General features: G+C 37.8%; 1 protein-coding gene across 10 annotated transcripts in view; it reads left to right on the top strand.

Annotated features, from left to right (window-relative positions):
- The window catches only part of LRGUK (leucine rich repeats and guanylate kinase domain containing), a 51,903-nt gene that overhangs the window by 16,116 nt on the left and 13,168 nt on the right, over positions 1-22,619 (top strand). For 7 of the 10 annotated variants that reach the window (XR_016463392.1, XR_016463396.1, XM_031605111.2 and 4 more), the window contains exons 9-17: positions 340-426; positions 2,007-2,113; positions 5,885-6,004; positions 9,043-9,139; positions 10,178-10,291; positions 14,641-14,842; positions 15,790-15,903; positions 19,478-19,635; positions 22,421-22,509. Coding sequence is in view for 8 of the 10 variants with exons in the window: in XM_031605111.2 (XP_031460971.2) it covers positions 340-426; positions 2,007-2,113; positions 5,885-6,004; positions 9,043-9,139; positions 10,178-10,291; positions 14,641-14,842; positions 15,790-15,903; positions 19,478-19,635; positions 22,421-22,509 (1,088 nt within the window). In the remaining 2 variants the exon portion in view is untranslated. The remainder of the gene's footprint in view (positions 1-339; positions 427-2,006; positions 2,114-5,884; positions 6,005-9,042; positions 9,140-10,177; positions 10,292-14,640; positions 14,843-15,789; positions 15,904-19,477; positions 19,636-22,420; positions 22,510-22,619) is intronic. The other 3 variants (XM_090133874.1, XM_090133877.1, XM_090133884.1) reach the window with 1 other exon arrangement.

The raw sequence follows: 22,619 nt of genomic DNA, 5'->3' as shown, positions 1-22,619 counted from the left end.
TATTTTAATAGTTTGCATGAACAACAGTCATCTTAAGACAGCCATTTGAGTTTTGGTTATTGGTGTCAACTTTTTATTTGAATTTTAATTATTCGTTTTTATCGTCCCAGACTTAAATTCATTGTTATAAATGCTTATATAATGCAAGTTCTCTTTTAAAGTTCCTACAGTCCTTCTAAGGTTGGAAGTATTAGACATAGATGATTATGTAGTCCTAGAATAGATAATGCTTTGGGGTCTCCAGCTGTCTTTTTATATCACATTGTATTAAAACTAATTTAATTTCAGCTGATAGATATTAAATATTAGATTGATGAATCTAGGTACTTTTTTCTTCAGGAACAAACAGATTATTGGCTCTTGGTGATTTTCATGTTGCAACAACTAACAGAACTGGATCTCAAGAATATTTCAGCGGAAGAAAAGGTATGTAAGTGTATCATTCTGAATTTTTTCTAAATAAAGAATGCAAATACAAACAAACAAACAAACAAACAAAAAACCTGAGCAACTGTGCATGGAAATATAGTTTTTTTTGTCTTTTGAGTTTGATGGGTCTCCCATATTTCAGACTACATGAGAGACTACAAATTCGGAGACTTTTGCTTCCAAATCCAGATATGGAGCACTTGCATGTAAATGAAAATGCAAAACTTAGCTAAAAGCTTTGTTTTGTGGAGAAACAGAGTCATAGAATCATGAAATGGCTTGGGTTGGAAGGGACCCCAAGGATCATGAAGCTCCAACCTCCCCCAGTGCAGGCAGGGCCACCAACCTCCATATCTAATAGTAGACCAGGCTGCCCAGGGCCCCATCCAACCTGGCCTTGAACACCTCCAGGGATGGAGCATCCACAGCCTTTCTGGGCAAAATATTTTCTTAGCAGCTGTGGTTATAATGTGTTCTTTTATAATGTGTTCTGGATGTTATAATGATACTTGTTTCCAGGTCTACTCAATACAGCTTTCTCTGTAAAATCTTCTTCCCTCAGACAAATCCTCAGACTGCTTACAGTAACTTTCTATTGTAATATAAACCTTTTCTTCTAGTGCTGCTATAGCTAGAACTGCTAGGATTAACAGTTGCATATTGGTGTTGGATTTAAGGGAAGCATTCTTAAAAAAAAATGTATAAAGGATCCTTACAGGAAATTCGTCACTCCTAACTTCAGCTGCATAAACATAAGGGATCAAGACTCTTGTTTAATGCCAGCCTCTTGCTATCATGAATATGAATGGATGATACCAGAAATGTTGATCTTATTCTTTGTCTCATGTGACAATCTGCTTTCCTTCTACACACATCTATTCAAGAAATCTTTCTTTCTTTATGGACTGTAAAAGTAAGCCTAGATGACTGATTGAGACTAGCACGCAACTTTTGTGTGGTTGAAGTTACTTCAAAAATCCTTTCCTCAGGTTATTATAGGAGAAGCAAGCATTAATAACAAAAAAATAAATAAAGTAAATATGGCCCATTAGAGGTCAATACCCTCAGTAGAATAAATAGGGAGAGTCCTTGTAGTTTCAATGCTCTTCCTCCCAGAAAAGGCAGAAATGCTTTGTCAGGAGAAAACTGCAGTTTGCTTACTTTGTTAATACCCATTCTGTTCCTCTTCTAACAAATAAATGAATGGCTTCAGTCCCCAAGGATTTTAATTTGGCATCTTCCACCAGCACTGAGAGGATGCAAATTAATGGATAATTAAAACCTAAGCAGAATTACCTTGTGTCTTATGTAGCATCCTGTTTTCTTTCCAGTAAAAGGTTGAATATATTAATGATGGTGAGCTACTTCTGGCTACCTTCCATCCATCTATCAGACTGTGTTTAAATCTCCCCAAAACATTTATGTAGCAGAGTGCTTGTAGACAAGCCAAACGCAAAGACTGACCCTCAAAAATATGAAGCCCTCATTATTCATAGTGATCTTAGAAACGTACTGCAGTTGGAAACAATTACATCACTGCCCTTCTTCTTTCTTTTGTCCCTAAACTCTGGAGACAGGTTGATGCTGTGAATCAATATGACCCTCCTCCAGAAGTTGTTGCTGCTAAAGATCATATGACTCAGCTTATGTATAGCATGCTGCAGCCCCAGAGAATCTTTGACAGGTAAGCTTACCTCCACTTCACATCTGCTCCTGAGGGTGGCACTCATGTAAAGGAGAATATGTTGGCATATTTAGAGGGACATTTTTCTGTCCCTCTCCCACCTTTAAATTAATCTAATGAAGAGGACATGTTCCATCGTATTCTGTTAGCAGTCTGCAAATTAGGCAGATCTTGTTTGGTTGAAATGGATTATGAAATGAAGTTAGTCATTCACCTCTGAAGTCTGAGACAGATTGTCCACAACTCCATTTCTTTTAAACAATCTGTTGAAACAGATGGCCATTTGCACCATAAATGAGAGATGTAAAATTTCTATTTCTAAAAGGTAATTTGAAAGTCTCTAGAGGGAGAAGAGAGCTGTAAAACATTTCTTCCTGTTCTGCTTATTCCTCTTCACGCTACTGGCATACTGGCGTGAGCAAAATGGCTTTATTTTGTGGCTTTGGGGCATGTTTTTATATTTATAAGGCAAAATTTTCAAGTTTGTACTTAAGGAAGTCCAACTTCTGCCTGTGGGAGGAGATGATGCTGCCTGCCATTTAAAGAACAGAAGGGAGAAGCAAATCAGTGTTCTTTTTCTGACATTGCCATTGTCGTGCCAGGTGACTTCACTCCTCTATCTTATTTCTCATTTAGAAAATGGAAATCAGCTTACTTTGCTGCTCTGTAGATGAATTATGATAGTTGCTTGATAAGTTTGGAAAGTGCTTTGACGTACGCTGGTAGAAGATACAATGACATATAAGAGGTTTGTTATTTTATCAGCTACAGTGGGTGTTGAAATCAGTTTGTGCCCAACATCCTGTCTCAGCACCATTATGGGCATCTTAATTCACAGCTAAGTAACATGATTCAAGATCCATGATTCAGTGACTTAATTTACATTTTTAGATGTCTGTATTGCAAAGCTGGTTTTATTTCTGGGCTTGATGATGACAGATAGGAACTATCCCTGTGGTGATGATAGCTCTGAGAATTTGTATCAGCCTATTAAAAAAATAAAGAAAAGCCAACCAACCAAACCAAAAAGAGTAGTTTTACCTAAAGGCATGGATTTCTTCCAATGCAGACATAGGCCTTATTTAAATATTTGTTTATTGGATTGTGCCTGTGTATCTTCCTTGTTAGAAAGGAACAACTCTGTCAGAGGCATCGTGTACACAAACACATAAATAAGCAAAGCAATATTTATGGTAGTGACCAAAATTGTTAATGATGCTTCGAGTGTTTGCCTATGCTCAGCTGGAAAATACACAACACAGTCATTAATGAAATCTTCCTAATGATGATACGTTGCTGTCTTCCACGCTATAAACTGCTTACTGGAACAAGATTGGTGTAGTTCATTTGCATCTATCTTGTTAGATGAGTTTATAATTAATTCTGTTTTTAGTAATATTTCTATTAAAAATAAAGCCTGAAATCAAAGGAAGAGGTTATACTGTTACTTACTCCAGTCAGAAAATATTAGCATAAGTTACTTATGCCATTCCCTCTCTGTGTGCCTCCTGATGCTATCTTTAATTACATAGTAACAGACCACTGAACAATATTATGTATATTTTTTTCCCTGACTCTAAATGCATGTGACATTTAAAAAGGTGGCTTGACATAGTTATAACTGCTGTGGGGGGAGTGGAAATTTAATAACAGAGGGCTCTTCAGTCTATTGGGCGAGCACATGATGAGACTTACTATCTGGCTTTTGAGGATAAATTTATTCAGAGAAAAAAGAGGGCAGGATTATTTTTAACAATGAATGTAATTAACCATTGGAACATTTTACCATGGGTACCAAGAAATCTTCACAACTGGAACGTTTTAATTAAAATATGCTCTGACAGAACCCTCAGCGTCAGGCTTGAAACAAGAACTGACTTGGGGAGCCAGTATGATGAAGGGGACCTGCCTAGATGATCATGAGTCCCTTCTGGCCTTGAAATCTATTAATCGTTCACAGCAGTGTATTGCTCTACTCGCTAAAGAAAGTTGAAAGATGAACATTAAATAAACCAAGAACTCCTTACCAGATCCTGCTTTTACAATTTAGCAAAACCAAAACTTCTGAGAATAGGTAAGTGGTGATGTAATGACAGATAGTATTTTGGAAATGCTCTCCACGTTCTTCCAATGAAACAATAAATCCAAGGAATGTGAAGATATGTTCCTCTATTCTAGCAGTGGGAATTTATTCAAAGAGAATGACAATCCCAAGTAAATAGGCTCTGAGCACCCTGAACTTGCTGTAGATATCCCTGCTCCTTGCAGGGAAGTTGGGCTAGATGACCTTTAAAGATCCATTCCAACTCAAAATTATTCTATGATTCTGCTAATAAGCTTATTGTGTTAATGTTGTCTAATTTTTGTAAATGTCACAGTACATTTATAAACAAAACCAAAACAACCTTAGGTCTCCAAATGGTGCTGCTGCTCTCTTGCTTGAAAATAGTCCAGTAAATGGAGCACTGGACCAGGGTCTTGCTTCATTTTACAATTTAGTAACCCCACATATATACAGCCTCAAGCCAGACAATTTATTAGGGGTGTGTGTGTGTGTGCTATGTCTTCTATGAGGGTAGTATTTATCTACTTCACTGGAGAATTAGGAGACTGAATTACATTATTATCTCAGTGCTTCTCAAACATTCAGTCCCATTACGTCCGTATAATCTGGTAGAAGATGGAGTTGTTTTGTTGAACCTAAATAGATGTAAAGCTATTACTGTGATTTTACTTATTTATTTATTTATATTTCTCCCCCTGCTTGTGTTTGATGGGCATCATTACTTCTTGTGGATCTTGTCATGTGCAAGGGAAGAGTTAAAAGAAAGGAATCTGTTTTCAGGAATTTATGCTCACCTGCTGTAAATCACATTAAATGTAATCCTAGTGCACAGAGGTGGTTTTCTTCCTTTAAAATTGAAGTTGTTTTAAAGCTATTCATTAGTTAAAAATGTGTGTTTCTGACATTATTTCAGCTATTTTTGACGTGTTATCAAGTGGCATGATCTTACAGCCCAACTGAGATTTAAAAATGAGAGTTCAAAGTTACATTCTATTTTTATATGCCTAAATTGCTAGACTTCCAGAAATGCAGAAATGCCATTTATTCCAGTATTTAAAGCTGGAAGAGGAAATTCAAGAATCAAACCATCTGCACAGCATGGAGAAAATGAAGCCAAAGCAAAGGCTTTGTGTTTTGCAACTATTTGATTTCTTTCATTGTAGTGTTATTTGTGTTCGGTGGAGTTTAAGTTTCTTAGTGTCTCTCATTGTACTGAACTGAAGAGCTCTTCACAAATTACTACCTTCATCTGGCAAGGTGAGCAAGAATATATGCAGGAGTACATACAGATTTGTAGGACTGAGTTGGGGTTCACTCCATGCCCATTGTCCCGATCATTAAAATATTACCATCCCTGCAATAGAATTGGAAAACTCTTGAACAAAACCCAGCAATGCCATAACTGCAGAGGCAACTTCAAAAAGACTGTAAATCAGGAAAGATATTGTACACATAATATTATACCCTCAGCAAAAGAGACCTAGGGGTCTTTATTGTGGCATTCTGTTCTGTTTTTATGTCTAGAGTGTATTAAACTGAGCACACACTTTTCCTGATCTTAATCTATGCTGTGAACAATGTGAATAGCGTGATAGATAGGGGAAATTAGTGGAAATGATGATGAAATCTCTGCAGGGGCTTTATGCAATGTTGTGAAGACTTTATTTCTAAGTAACCTAATGCCTCCTTGTTTTCCTTTCTTGTAGCACTCTACCTAGTCTCGATGCTCCCTACCCCATGCTGGTATTGGTTGGTCCTCTCGCCTGTGGGAAGAGAGAGCTTACTCATAGGATCTGCAGACTGTTCAATAATTTCTTCAGATATGGGTAAGTTCACTCCTTGAGGTTAAAAGAACACAGAGATCAAGACTTAAATTGCTGGGTTTTTTTATTGGTTTTTTTTTTCCAAAAGAAGTTAAAAGTTAAATACAACCAATAAATGTTAGTAGCTGTGCATTTTATCTCTTCGTAGTGCTTAATTGCCTGAAGTCATCAAATACTTTCTTTAAAAGAAATGCCATTTAAATTATCTTGTTCTTTTCAAAGGTGAACGGCAAGGAAGCAAACAAAAAAGTGTCATTTATGCTCTGTTTATTGATCTGTTCTATCTACTCTCACACATGCCCTTCAGTCTAAACATCTGTTTAGATATGTATCCATTTCTCTTAAATTTTTATAACGTACCTGCATGTAAACACATTAGCATGCATGTGCACGCTGCATCCAGAAGCTAGGCAAGAAGCAAGTGCAATTGCTGGACCAGTTTATTATCTTGCAAGTAGTGCTATCAAAGTAAATGGCACTTTTCAGCCTTCATCACCTGCTGGGAGGAGTAATTCTCCCACTCTGAAAGGCCTGAATTAGGATCCTTTCTGCCTTGGGCTCCTTGTGTATTTAGTGGAGAGAAACCAGCTCTTTCCAGGGGCGATTCAGCTTTTGTGAATCACATACCTATATTCAGTGCCCATAGATAGGAATTGTGGCTAAGTCAAATCACCACTGTCTGGCACCTAAAACTAGCTGGTACAAGCAGTTCCTTTTGTCTACTCACCTCATTATTCTTGGTAGCTAATTTCCAGAGATCCTCTTATAGATCCACGTGCTATATGGCACTGATCTGAAACCTTGTATGTGGGTTATACTGTCTCTCCTCTATTTTATCACTCTTTCTCAATTGTTTGTTGTTTTTATAATCACACAATTTTATCTGTTCATTTTTTTAAATCATACCTTGGCCATAGTTTCGTATATATGGTATTTGCCACAACATCTTGGATCCATATTCATGCTGTCCTGGGTACTGAGCATAAGTTATAAGAAAGGGACCATGGGCATGTGAATATTTGAGAAATGTTTCTCAGTTTCACAGGATTGTGGAATCACAATCTGCATGTTGATGTGATAATATAAAATCACTGAGGTTGGAAAACAGGTCATCCAGTCCAACCACCAACCCATCACCACCATGCCCACTAAACCATGTCCCTCAATATCTGGTATGGCTTTCTTGGCTAACACAGCACTCCACAATGAAGAACCTTACATACCTGCACTGTGCTCAGATTAATGACCCAATCCAGCACATGGCTATAAATAGGCAAATCAAAAGGACATTTTAAGAAAAGACCTGAGAGGGTTATGCAACTGGAAAAATGTATTTTCCTTACCTTAAAAAAACTGCTATGTTTTGAAAGATGAGATGGGAAATTACAAACTAATTGAATGTCAATTGAAATTTTCTAAGCGCTGTGTGTTGAGTTTGTTTTGCTTTGGTTTTTGTTTTGTTGTTTTTTTTTTTAGAGCATTGTTTTTATACTGTTTATACTATTTTATTTCCTAAAAGTTTTATGCACGAGGGGGGGAAAAAAGAGGAATAGAGACAGAATCTTAACAGAGCAGATAATTGCAACCATAAAGCAAAGTTGTATTTTAATTATTCAGTGGAGATTTAAGCAATTTTATGGCTTACTCTTTTAAATTTCAAACATTCCACTCATTAAAAATGCATTTCATGCAAGATACTCTAGCAGTTTGAATGTAAACATGGCTTTGCAATTAAAAAGGGTTGTAATGTTTAAAAGTGTTTCAAAAAATAAAGTAAATTAGACCCTCAAACCATCTGGCTTGTGCTCAGGATTGACCTTTAAAGCTGGATGCGTTCATAGTATCTTAAGAAAAAATCAGGCCTTTGAAGTGCTATTTTACAGACTCCATGTGTAGCACACTGTTCTCATTTGCCATTGCTTCCTGATGTAAAAAGAAAAGAAAGAAAGAAAATTAACGACTCAGAATAGCAATGCTCTGGGCAAATCCTAGGCTAGAAAAGCAAGAGTTGAGTCCTTGGTCCATGCTCCAGACAATACTGACTTGGTATGAAGTGGCTTCTGGTTCTGTTTTCTATCATTTCCAGCTCTAATCTCTAAATTACCTCTCCCTGTCTCTTGGAAATCTTTTAATCTAATCTTCTCCAGAAATGTGGCAACGTGGGTGAACCCAGTAGGTGGTATACTAGCATGGTATGTTTTCTGCCATGCTTTCCAAAACAGTCCAACAGTAGTTAAGGGGAAAATGCTGTCAGTGTGAATTCCATGTCATGCTTTTATTCCTGTTATCCAACTATGTGAAAATTAAAAACAAAATCAAACCAGAAACCATTAGCAAAATATCATTTCCTAAGAACATGAGCCACTGAATAGCAAAGCTGCTATTAATCCAAGCTTAATCCAAAACTGCTACTTGTATTGACTTAGCTGGGGCTTTTTGGACTGGTTTTGTTTTAGTGTTTTGTTGTTTGTTTTTTTTTTCTGGTAGTTAAGTTCCCATTTCTGAAGCTTATCCCATTATCCTTACATGGTGACAGGCAATTACTTTTCTTGCCTTGTGTCCCACTTATCTCCCTAGTTCCAGGACTGTATCGCCTCTTGATATTAGGGCACTATTTAAAGATTGGTTTTTGTATCTCTTTCTTAACCTCACAGTTCAGCCTAACTCCTGGTCTCTTTTTCTGTATTCAGGATTCTACTTTATATCATTCACAAGCTGACATAACTGGGAAAAAAATGGTTTCATCGTTTCTCTATTACAGGGTGCTATGACAGCTTCAGCTCTGGCTATCCTGGGTTGGAGGGGATTTATAGCCAAAATGTAATGTTACATTTAAACTTTTTTGTGTGTATTTATGAGTTAATCTTTCAAACATGCTGCATTAGTGGTATGATTTGCACCTCTTTATATTTCTCATATTTCTTCTCTTCTTAAAAATAAAATGATTTGTAGAACTCTTCCTTTCTTCCCCCCTTCCTATCCCATGGCTGCTTCTGTGATTGAAAACAGGTTATTTCTTTATTACACTATTTATCTTCCAGTCCCTGTCACACCACCAGGGCAGCTTACTTTGGTGAAGAAAACAGACTTGATTATCATTTTGTTTCTCAAGAAGCATTTGACAAAATGTTGAAAGCGGTGAGTATCTCACTAGCATTCTGGCAGGACTGTTTGCTACAGAGTTCACTTTTCCATCCAAGTCATCATTCACGGTTATGCGAATGAATATGAAAGCTCATATAAAACAACCAAAAGTTCATTGTATATTTATGTTGTCTTTTCTTCTGTATGCATACATAGAAGCTATTCAGTAGGCCTGATGGTCAGTAGGAATCTTTAAATAGCATTATAAAGTAGAAATAATCTTATTTGCATGTACAAGTATCTAGTGCGGGTACAAGAAACATAAATTCATGAAATATCTGTCATTTCCCCTGTAAATTTTCCAGTAACCCTGCAAGGAATGCAGTCTTTTGAATATTAGCAAATTCCCCCTAAAGGCATTGTGCCTCCAGCTAGTGTTTCTGATGTCTTTTGCTGCCTGCAATAAAATTTTGGCTTGAAAAGCCACAACAAAGCTCATTATTTGTACATGTACAAGCAAGGGAGCCAACAAAGTCTTAAGTGACTGATTTTAATGGTTCTTAATAGTAACTCTCAGTAACCAAGCAGTTTTGTTTACATTTCTTTAGACATACTGCTGGAAACCAAATTTTCAGTTGTTAGGTATTGACTTTGAAATTTCTTGGCCAATTATGCATTCTCCTTGCAGGATTGTTTCTGTCCTCTTTTCTTTGGTATCTTCTATTTTATATGGCATAGCCATATGGTTTGATGTATTGTCAAAAAGAAGGATGCCCCTTTGTTTTAGATCCTGCTTTTTTACAGAGCGAATGAATAACCAATGAAATCTGTAACCTGTCAGCAGCTTGTTTTCAAGGCTCTGGTGTTTTATTATCCATGAACAATGTACAAGCCCATACCCTGCAGGCCAGCTATGTGCTCTTCTCTGCAAATGTTGTGTTCCCACTGGCCTTATTATCATTGATGATTTAGTCAGGGAGAAAATCTGTTGGTAAAGCAAGCTAAGAAATTCACAGTAATTATGCTCCTTTAAGAAAGTGGTTTTCATTAAAACACTTCCTTTGTCATTGTACTCACTGTTTTGAATTTCAGGGGAAGTTTATAGTAACCTTTAAATACAGTGGCTATTGCTATGGACTTGGAAGAGACACTGTGGATTCAATTGCCAGAGAGGGTCTTGCAACATGTATTCATTTAGAACTAGAGGTAAGAATTGATCTTGCTTAAACATTTTTGAATAAATAATTTTGTGAGAACTGCTGCAGGGAGGAGTTCGTGCATTTTGACTGAGGTTTGTTTCAGCAGCCTAGACCTATCAACTTAGTGACTTTAGAGGCATTCTAAGGCCTTACGCCAGGCCTGCTGTGGATGGATTTCAATGACTTCTTTGGGCTTCATTAGTGTCACTGGAGATGCACTCTTTGGGTTGAATGAATGGTATCTTTAATTCCTCTGCTTGCATCAAGTAGCTCTCCATTGTCTATGCATGAAACAATACCTAACATTTCCTTTACAGATACCCACATTTAGTCATGTGCATCCCATGGCTGTCATCTTGAAATTTCTTAATCAATTTGTCCCATCTTCAGTCACCTTATCTCCCCTCCATGTTATTGGTATTTCCATTATGGTATCCTCAACTTTTCATCCATATTCTTTCCACCTCTCCCAAGCTTAGAGTGGGACTGGTCCAGAGCTGCACATTCCCTAAAACAACGCCATGCTTCTCCTTTCCTGATGAGGTGGCAATATTTGGAGCAGAACTGTTAAAAGATGAAATCTCTGTAAGGGATTTTACCTTCTTTGAGATTTGTCAGGTGTACATGCACAGATGGCAGAGTCTCAAAAGTCTTGCTGTGTTAGGTTTTGGCACATTGTTGTGACTTTGTTTCCTATCTATTGGAATCCCCAGATAACAACATTTTATCTCGTTCTCTAATTAAGAACATTTCATTACCTTTGGTGGTATACTAGGCAAGGGTTGAGGAAACAAAGAGGAAAGGCAGGCTTCATTTCCTTCTAAAATCCAAAGCTGCATCTATCTACATGAGCTTCCAGAGCAAGAGACTCTACAGTGTGCTCAAAACATGATACTGAGTGTTTCTGTGTTTCACTGTGTTTGTAGGGCTTAGCTCTACCTCTAAGGGATAGTTACAAGTTCATAGTTACTACTGCACTCCTGGATATTACTGAAGTTGTTGTTGTGGACAGCTAAGAAACTCCTTTGTCACTGAAGTTTTGAGGTCACATAGTTATAATGTGCACTTGTATCACTGTGGACTCTTCTAGCAGATGAGAAACAATAATGGTGAGTTATGTACCTGAATAGAAATTATCCAACTCCATTATCTTCTGCCAGGCTCATAACAAAAGTGATTTAGCACTATTAAAAGAAATTTTAATTATGGTCCATAGGCTGAGACTAAAAATTTAGAGCTGTTCATTCCCTTTAATCTACACTATATCTTTTACTGATAAAGGAGACTGACGCAGATTTTAACATTTACATCTCGCTGAGTCCACACTTACAGTTAGTGAAGCTGCTGCAATTCTGACACACACTATGCATTGGAGAAAGCACATTTGCAGTGCTTTTCATTTGCTTGTGCAGCCGTGAATATCTGGATAGTAACAGAGGAGCTGCATGTTCCAGCTGAGGGCTTTGTGGCAGAGTGGCTCACATGTTTCATTATGCTCCCAGAACTGTAAGTAGAATCACAGGGTCATTAAGGTTGGAAAGGACTATAAAGGTCATCTAGTCCAACCATCAACCAATAAGCTGTGTCCCTTGGTGTGGCATCTACCCTTTTCTTGAACTGGATAGTGATTCCACCTTGTATACCTTGTCTCCTCCCTAAGATCATACTCCTTTGCATTTTATAGATCCAGGATGTGGAGTCAGAGGAAATGAGGTAAACTTTAGTTATGTCTTCTCCATAACCCCATGCTGTTAACTGAAGAAACTTTAAATGGATGGGCATCTTTAACTCAGTAGCCCTTTGGCCTTTCTTGACTTCAGTACAGGAAGGACGTGGAGCTCTTAGAATGGTCCAGAGGAGGGCCACTAAGATGAGGGCTGGAGCACCTCTCCTATGAAGAAAGATTGAGGGAACTGGGCTTGTTTGGCTTGGAGAAGAGAAGGCTCCAGGAAGGTGTCATTGTGGCCTTCCAATACTGGAAGGTAGCATATAAACAGTAGGGGGAATGGCTGTTTGTGGGGGTGGATAGTGATAGGACAAGGGGGAATGGTTTTAAACTGAGACAGAGGAGATTTAGGTTAGATATTAGGAGGAAGTTTTTCACCCAGAGGGTGGTGACACACTGGAACAGGTTGCCCAAGGAGGTTGTGGATGCCCCATTCTTGGAGGCATTCAAGGCCAGGCTGGATGTAGCTCTGGGCAGCCTGGTTTGGTGATTGGCAACCCTGCACATAGCAGGGGGTTGAAACTGGGTGATCATTGTGGTCCTTTTCAACCCAGGCCATTCTATGATTCTATGATTCTCCTATAGAACCTCAGGAAACTCAAGTTATTTTTTTCTAATTTTCTGAGTATTTCCTTGCTTTCAAACAGTTTCAACTTCTGCATTTTCTCATTCTTTATCTTAAGGTCACTTTTTCTTGTTTCACATTAGACAGTCACTCAACCTATAGTCTCCATGTAGTAAACTTATTGGGCACACCAGGAACTTTCTATATCTCTTCTTTATTTCTCTTCCCTGTCCATCCCTGATGGGCCACCTTCCTATTCTAATGAAGTTTGTGGTAATGTAAATTGTTTGCTACATTACTTCCTGATTAGAAAGAGACATAACTCACGGTGCAGCTTGAGATGTGGAGGATGTTCCTAGGCTTGAATGTAGGGGTGCTTTCTGCTGTCATCTCTGAAAATTTACAATAGCATAGCTGTTTGTAGGTGGCCGCATAGCCAGATGCTGAGATTTGTGCCCCAAATTCTCCCTTCCACTTTTCACCAAAATTAACAGGATTTTCCACAGAATTATTCTCTGAATTTTTTTTGAATGAATCAAAGTACAGTTCTGTACCTAACATGCTGAGCAAATTAAAAACCAGTAAATGTTCAGCCAGTTATTGCTTGTTGTATAATTTTGCTTATATTTGACTATTGAATTATTATGGGAAACCCCAGCTTTAAGCATGTGGCTCTCAGTTCTGATGGAACAACAGCGTTCAGTTTTGTCATATTAGTTTCTCTCTATTCCTGCCCACTTTAGCAAAGAAGAATGCCTCAAAGAAAAAAAGTAAGCTTCCCTGCACTTTCTATAGTGCAGTAATGTGGATGCTCTCGAGACAATTTGTTCATCACCATGCAATAGAATGATTGTTGGCAGTCCTTGATACTGGTGTTTTTCCAAAATGTTCAAAACAATCCTTTGCTATTTTTTTGTAATCTCTGAAGAATTTTGGCCCTAAAAAGGGAAAGGTGTTTTGCCTTTGATGTTGCTAGTAGGGGGTTTTTAAAATGAGTTGTCAACATTTGAGTCCTTTGCTGGGAGAATATTCATGTTAGCAGTTTCTTTTTCTTCCTGAGATCCTCTTGAGAACTTCTTTATGTTTTTGGTAGCACACATTTACAGCTTTCTCTTTTGTCATCGGTCTGCAGCTCTGGGTTATATAGGATTCCTATTATGTATGCAAGATACTATTTTTTCTTGTCTCCCTTTTAACCTGTGTTGTCCACCTCCAGATCTGCATTTTTTTTTAATGACTGTTACTGGTGTGTTTATTGCTGTGAGATCTGTACTGTCAGGCCTTTGCCCCATCTGTTATTGTCCTGTGTTTGTACTCCTTTACACTGTGTCCTGTCTCAGCTTCTTCAGGTCTCTGCTATTGTACTAGGCCTTTATTTATCTACTCTACATTATTCTGTTCAGTCATAAACATCCCATAGTACCTGGAACAATTGCTTGTTACTGCTATCTAGATAAAAATATGGTTTTACTACACTAAGAGAAAACAAATCAGATAGATACCACACCTGGTCAACAAAAGAAATTGCTGTCACAGCTGAGCCAAGTAAAACAAAGATAAGGGTAAGTCAAGAGATGTCCAGAGGGAGCAGGACAAGCCAAACTCAGTGTTACAAGCAGTGGTTATACCATATTATAGGGCTCCATGGTTACAGTATTCTGTTTTATTTATGTAGAAGGAGAAAGAAAAGATTATTCAATATTAATGAGTTGGTGCAAATGAGAGCTGTTGAAAGTTCAGGATTGGTACCTAAATCAGAAGTATGATGAAGTATAATGCTTTAAATCGCTGTAAGAATTTGACTGAAGAGATTCCTTTAAAAGTGTGTTTAGAATAAAGTAGTACTATTTTTTAACACTTTTCACATGTAGACATCGTGGCACTTCACCTGGAACTTACTTCTTTTGTCAAGCTGGATTCCAGATCTTGAGATCTTGGATTCAGGTTACCAGAACTGCTTTTACAGTGCTTTGTGATAAATAGAGTTGTCCTCAGCTCAGGTATAAATTCAATGGACGCTCAGTTTCGGGAACAAAACATTGTGCTTTTCTGTTTCATTCTAAAGGGTGTGCGTAGCTTGAAAACCACCTACTTTAAACCCAGATATATCCTGTTGGTACCCATGAACAAAGTAAAATATGAGGGACATCTACGAAGGACAGGATTATTCAGCAGGCCAGAGATAGAAGAAGCAGTATCCAGAGTAGACATGTACATCAGAATAAGTGAGGATATTCCAGGATACTTTGATGCGGTAATCAGCACAGGTGAGTTAATCTCTTTTACACTTTAAACCTGACTTCTCATGTAACAGCAGGAAATGGACTGTTACAACAACAGGTGGATCCCATCACTGATTTGCTGTGTTCATTTTTGTCCCGGGAATCCAAACGCTCTGGAGGTTTGTCAGGAGTGAATTATTCTGTGTCCAAGTTGTCTCAAGCCCATCTAGAAAGGAAACCAAATAATTGAACTCAGCAATACTGAGAGTTGTCTCCCGTAAGAATGTCAAACAGATGTTCAGTGATTTATGTTAATTGTCTGTTAGTTTCTGAGTAGAGGTCAGAGGAGCTTTTGACCTAACAGATCTAATTATCTCTGGACCAGATAGACTTTTTCAAGTGTTGAATTGACGGCTGATATGCATCTTACTATAAAGGAGAGGCTGCTGCAATGATTTTCCTTGTCGGACTCTTCTAATTAGTAACTTGTTCAAGTCTTCCAGCCTGAGACAGGCAACACATGAGTGGTCAATATTTCATTAAAACCAATGTTTGCTACTTGATAGTAAGGGATTGAGGGCAGCAGAAGGTGGAGAGGAATCTTTCTCTAATTCATTCAGCGTGTGCCCTTTTGTTGAGGTCACTTTTCAGTTCATCACAGTGATGGTGAAATATTTATATCATAGTGGTAACAAAAACACTATCTGTAGTCATTGTCAAGAGTTTATGGAGCTTAGAGTTAAAATAAAGCATCAAAAAAAAAAAAAAAAAAAAACCCTAAAATACAGTAAACGAAACTGTAGAATAGAGTGTAGAAACTTAGAGCAAATTCCAGATTATTTGCTTGAATGTGCTGCTTATGAAGAGGAAGATTTTTCAGAGATGAGCTGGATGAGTTAAGAACACATGAGTTAAGATTACATTTTCTGTGCTTTGTGACTTCGTTCTGATGGAAGCTTGTTTTTTCACCAAATGCTTATCCCTTTCTGCAGACGAATTGGATGAGGCATTTGCAGAGCTGAGTTTCCTGATAAAGGCATACCTGAGTCTGGAGCCACCTGCAGTTTCTGATAGCAGTCAAAACATGAATAGCAAAGCAGGAACAGGTACTGTGTCTGGGCACATGCTACTTCTGCTTTTATCAGTAGAGTATTCCTGCTTATTTATTATGAGAATTAAAATCTGTGAATGATGCAACCTGTGAGACCGCTCGCCTCTGAAAGCTTTGTGTGTTTCTCTGTAATGGGTCTCCTGGGCTGTTTCCTCCCTGGGATGTAAATCTTTAATGGAGATCTTTCTTGGTATTTTACACTGCTGTGTGCCCTGAGGCAATAATATGCAGAAAGTAGAGTTACCAGACTCTTCTGAGGATGCTTTTGGGCTGAGGATCTCCCATTCATTCCAGATGAATCACAAGCTGGATATGTGTCCCTGGCTGAGAGCTTTGTGCCTATCAAACTCAAACAACAAGAAAAGGGCATGGCATTGAAAGCTTAGTTTTCTCTCTCCCTCAGGATAGCCAGAAGCATGAAGAGATATATGAAAACCAGGATAGTAAGATGAGTGAAGGCATCTTAAAAATTCACTCCAAGTGCTTTTGGGGTTACCCACTGCAGCATAAACCCAGATGATTGGCACTGTGTTTAAAAGAACCCTTTAACTACTTGTTTAACTGAAGATGAAGCCTCTTGATCACTTCAGGCTAACCCAAACACATGCTGCTGCAAAAAGCAGTTCTGCTCAATTTATCTCTCCTGCCTGTGCATTTCTAGTCCTCTCTTGCTCTCATTCCTCTGATAGTGCAGTCACATGTAATTCCTCCAAAAACTAACCCAGAAAAGAACACACCTGACTTTCAGACAGATGAATTCCTTGATCTACCTCATAGTGTAGCAATAGGGTTGGCTCAAGAGAGAAGGGTAGGGGAGAAGAGCTTCATGAGTGCTTCTAGAAGAAGAAAGGACTGCTCTTTTCAGAGAGAAGTCCTAAGATTAGCTTATGAGAACCCAGCTCTACTCGTGTATTTATTCCAAACAGGACACATTACCAGCTGAGATAAAAGCAGAATACAGTCTCTAAAGCATGGGAGAAAAAGAAATAAGAAGGAGATGTGCAACATCTTACTGCTGCGATAACAGAGGCTAACAACAAGCTCATTTATGTGAACCCTTACCTCTAAGAACCTCTGTGGTTTATGGCTCTCTTGGTTAGATCCATTGCAACAAGAGAGTAATTAGTTTCTGAAGTTACATAGAGCCAATATTCATGACCTTCTGTGTAGCTCGGAAGGCTGCAAATAAAAGTAGATGAAATAGGGCAAAAACGTTTGAAAATGTTAATGAAGGATAGTGCAAAATTCATCAGTTCATCATTTCAAGTAATTTTGTATCCTGAAAGAATTAATAAATACTGATTTCCCAGGGGGGAAAGGAAAAGCTCCTGTGCATATTGTGGTGTCCCAGTGCTATAACAGTGGGCATATTTTCTGAAGAATCTTATTTAATCTTAATCTATATAGATTTTATTTTTATTTCTAGAGCTTGCATATTTGTTTGTCAAGAAGTCAGAGGGAGGAATTCCTTGCATTACTGCCTATAGTCTTGGTACTTATTTATCTTAAAACCACTGGAGATGTGTCCTGAGAGGCAATAAAACCCACCAAGCCCTAACTAGATTATCAGGAAAAAAAGGAAAAGGTATAAAGACAAAAGATTTGTATGTAATCACGGTATTTTTGAAGATATATGTGTACATAGCTGAGGTTTCTTTAAAGGTCTCTGTATTCCTCAGAGGTTCTGAGTTCTTTCTGTGAGTGGCTTGTCACTAGTTACAGAAACTTCATTAACAGTGCTACATTTTGGTAATTCTACTGTCCATAAAGCAACTTTTAAATTTACTATGCACCATTAAATTCATTTGGAGCTTCATTTATAGGTGTTTAAATGAATTTAACTATCCTGTTTCTAGCGATCATCTTTTCTTATAGACTGTGTGAAATAATTTATTTTTAAAAACTTGCCTCAAGGTTGTCTTTAAATGGACATTTTTAGTAAGATAGAAGCAGGGGGAAGATTGGTTGTGTGAGATTATGATAGGTTGTTAATTCTCTTTTTAATGAACTGCTGTGCAAGATCCTTTGCTCATATGCAAAGTGAAAATACTGGGAGAAAATAGATAAGTTCTTTTTAGAAACTTTTCATAGGAGAAATTTAATACAGTGTAGAACTGGTAATGTTTTGTACTTGCATTAGCAGCTTTCATCCACAGAACTTGGTATTATACAACTATTAATTATTTCTCACAGCAGTCCTGTAGAGTATGTGTTACTATTTGTATTTTACAAGTGAGTAAAGGAACATTTACGTTAAAGACTGATTATTTGTGATGCTGGGCACCAGCAAGCCCACAGAATTTTTTGCATTGTGAAGCTCTGTGCTTCTGAAGGTTAGACTCTACCACTTACTCAGTGTCAAAATGAGTGATTTACTGTGAGTGAAACAGAGCCTACCAATCTCAGGTCTTGTCTCCTCTATTCTTAACACCAGAACTCCTGGCAGCTACAAACCAGCTGTATATATTTAATGGCTGAGCTGAAAGACATCTGATGACTGTTGAAACTTTTTTTTAATAGGTGCATATAGTAAGAAAAGTAACCATATTTAATATATGAACATGCAGATGGATTGGATATCTCTTTGACTCTCATCTGTCCCAATTGTGTGTGATAATATATGATATGACACACAATACAGTAAGATTAAATGATTGAATTTACAGTAAGAAATGATTGAATTTCTGCAAAACGTGCCATGTATCAATATTAGATATTTTTCCATGATTGAGTTTAATATTTAGATATTTTATGGACAGAATAAGTCATAGAATTGTTTGAATTGGAAGGGACCCTTAAAGACAATCTCGTCCAGCTCCCCTGCAATGAACAAGGGCACCTACAGCTGGATCAGGTTGCTCAGCACCCTGTCCAGCCTGACCTTGAATGTCTTCAGGAACGGGACATCTACCTTCCATCCATCCATCCATTCTAGCTTACAGATTTCTCAAATTCAAAAAAAAATTGAAAATGAAGGAGATACCCGTATTTTCAACTTACATTTTTGTTTGATTTCTCGCAGTACAGCGGCATTACAAGTCGTTGGATTTCTTGTTTTTTAAACTTTAGAGAAGTAACAGAAGAAAATTTGGATGTCAGAGGGAAGTTCTTCATAGAGAGAGTGGTGAGGTGCTGGAACAGGCTGCCCAGAGAGGTTGTGGATGCCCCATCCCTGGAGGTGTTCAAGGCCAGGTTGGATGGGGCCTTGGGCAGCCTGATCTAGTACCAGCTCTAGAGGTTGGTGGTCCTGCCTGTGGCAGAGGGTTGGAATCTGATGATCCCTGGGGTCACTTCCAACCCAAGCCATCCTATGATTCTATGAAAAGATGTCCTATTCTAGCTCCCTGTCACATTCCGACCACTCTAAGAAAGTAAAAATTCCTAAGTAAGTGGATTTTAGTTAGCTTGGAGTGGTTTACATCCTTTGTAACCTTCTCAGTTATCATTTGTAAATCCAAAATGGTACTGAAAGCCAGTTCATAGCTACAAATGTCCAGGTTCTTTCTGACTGCTGTAAGCAAAGTGCAGTTCGTAATTTTATTGTTTGAGAAGTGTCTTTTCCATATTAGGTTCAAGGATACGTTTCTTGCAAGAGCAAAGATTGTCACCCAGCAGAGGAGTGACTGGTAGTACTCAGTCTTCAACTATCAATGAATTCTTGGACTCTTCTGCCAAAAATTATTCAGGAGGCACTTTGGACAAACTTACTGCACAACTGAGCGCTGTGGTAAGTAGCATTTGTTCTAGTCTTAGGATAGAAATAACTTATATGGAAAAAAAAAAAAACAAACCTATTTGTACATCAGACTTTTCTGTCTCCAGAAAAGAATTAAGTTCTGTTCTTTGGTTATCTTTCATTCCAACCATTTACAAGTTACCTACAGTTCGAGGCAGGTGAGTAAGGCAAGTAAGGCTAACTTATCTGCTCAATTTCACACCAAAATAAAACCATTTATCATAATGGTTTCATCCAGTTGTGCCCTGATGTAAGGGAACTGAGTATCATCTCTCTCAGTTCTGTAACACAACATTGAAACTTTCCTGTTCAGAGCAAACAGTTAGATGCAGTTAATAGGACAATGAAGATTACTTATGAATGCCATCCTGTGGCAGTGGAAAAACTCATTCAGCCAAGTGTCTCAGAGTGAGTGCTAGTAATGACTGCCAGAGATCAAATTTAAGCATATTTTTCACCTGCTTTTACTTTTTCAATCAACAGATCCAACAGTGTGCTTGGATTTCAAATAACCTCTTGCAACTTTGGCTTCATCTCTTTTTTTTTTTTTTCCTTCTTCTCAATAGTGTTTTCCCTAAAGGCATTCATTCTCCTTGCAGGCAGTGGGGGAGCTGGGACTATGAAGCAGATGTGTGTAAAGCTCTTTTTATATGACAATGACAGGAGAAAGAGAAAAAGAAAAATGAAAGCTTTAAACTTTGTTTCATTCCAGGTTTATGATGTCATTATGATGAATGATGGCTTGGCAGGCATGACTTGCTGCACAATTTTGCCACTATCTCTATATTTATAACTACTTCTGATGTATAGAATTACTGTTCTAGATGGAGCAAAGTAGAAGACCCCCTCCTGGGCTTCCCAGGCTTTAAAAAAGGCTCTCTTGAGTGTGGGGAAGGGTACGATGGTAAAATGGCTGACATAAATAAATAAGGAACCTCCTATCTTCCAATTTTCTGAAATGAAATGCTTCTGTTCAAGCCTTGCAGAATTCAAAAACTGTCACAAGTGTTGTTCGTTTTCATGTTTCTTTCACGTAAGGTTTGCTAGTTTAAGGTGAGACAGAAAGCAGAATTTTTCTTACCTTGGTGGCTCTCTGACAGCTCTCCTGCCCCAGCAATTTATTTCTCTCACTTTTTATTTCATCTTTTTTTTTATATTATCTTGAAAGTTTACATTTTGTCAAGTCAGGGAGAAGTGGTTTATGATGAAGGAGGCTATCATTTAATGTGGGTTCTACTTACTTCGTGGCTGCAAGGCTCTCTTTCTTATTAGTCTCCTTGTTCAATGCTGGTAATAACTTTTAGTTATTTACTATGCTAAGTTTCAAATACATTTTTATGTGCAGAGGAAGCTTTATAGCATCAGCTGAAGTGTGAATGTAGTAAAACATTCAAGGTGAAACACAGGTGCCTCTTGGACTATATTTAATGAGAAGAATATAAATATGTCTGTGGCTTTAAAGTAAAATTTTGTCTAAACTGTTACATTTGAGACTATGCTTTTTTGTTTTTTTAACTTTAAGCACTGAAATAATTTGCTGTCACTGCAGTAACTACATTCCACTCCCATCATGTAGAATGAGAAAATAAAAAAATACGAAGAAATTATGGATGTAAGTTGTCCATGAGCAAATTAAGAAGCAGAGTCTGCTGCTCAGAGAAAGACAGCAGATCTGATTCCCTACAGCATTCTCCCTTGTGAGCATGCCAAACCTGCACCAATTTCATGTAGCTGCAATTAACTATATAAGGGATGAACATCAAGGAATCTGTGCCTGTAATCTGCACCAACAAAAACAGGAATGGAGCTGCATCTTTACCAAAAGAAAGCAAAACATAACTCAAACTCAGTGAGCTTTTAAACAGACCCTTATTTATCGTAAGTAGTGAAAGAAAGTGCAGGAATTCACAGTAGTCATCATGTGAGCTGTTAGCAGATCAACTCTATTCTTTTTCATTCCTCATACCATAAAAAACACCTCTTTACAGACGTGATTTAGCTATTAAATTGATAACTATCGATAGCTATCAGTTGATAACAAAGCAGGATGTAATAACTTTGCTCTGAGATTTACATTTCATTTTTTAAGCACGCTGTCGTTCGGCGTTTGTCTGGCCTGAGAAATTACACTTGTGCACAGCACATGTTAATTAACACACCCTTAAAACTCGAGACCATGTTTTTCTGCTAAGATAGTAATGTGTTCATTGTATGGAATCATTTTACCTATGCATATTTCAGTCGGTTAATTCCAGCTCTGAGAGGGAAATATTGGTTATTAGTCTATATAGAAAGAAACACAGGTTTTCATTATTGTTGGAGCAATGAGAGAAAGCTGGTGTATTTAAGTTGTAGCAGAAGCAGGTTTTTTTCTGTGTTCAACCCCTTGCTGGTGAAAATAAGCTTAAAACAAGAGCATAGCTTGAATTATCCCAGCTCTGTTATACTGTGAAGTAGACATGCATCAAAAGTAGTTCTCTGCAGATACTCCTTCCTGCTATGTCCTCACACATTTTGAATGCTATATGAAGAAATAGGGCTTCACTGGAGATGAATATCTCCATTATTCAATGCCTGCAAGATTTCAGACCAAAATTTGCTTTGTATAGATTGGTGAATTATACTTAGCATCTTGTTACTTATAGTGAAACTCTATTTTCCCAGAATAAATGCATACACTTTAGAAACTTAACAAAAGAGAAGAATATCACAACCAATTAAGTTACTCTATATACTTCTAAGTTCCTGTGTGAAGTTGGTTGTATTTCTTTATTAGGAAGAAGCTTCTCTCCAAAGACGTCATGCTGCTGCACGTCAGGCTCTGTCAGGAAAGGCTCCTAGTGCATATGTCCAGCTGTTTCAAAGGTAATGTAGAACCACAGAATCGTTTGAGTTGGAAGGGATCCTTTTGAACTCATCTAGTCCAGCTTCCCTGCAATGAACAGAGACATCTACAGCTAGATCAGGTGCTCAGA

Source organism: Phasianus colchicus, chromosome 1 (genome assembly GCF_987193195.1).
Source record: "Phasianus colchicus chromosome 1, bPhaCol1.hap1.1, whole genome shotgun sequence".
NCBI classification, from domain to species: Eukaryota; Metazoa; Chordata; class Aves; order Galliformes; family Phasianidae; genus Phasianus; species Phasianus colchicus.
The sequence above is the reverse complement of the archived record's forward strand: the minus strand, read 5'-3'. Positions and strand labels throughout refer to the sequence as shown.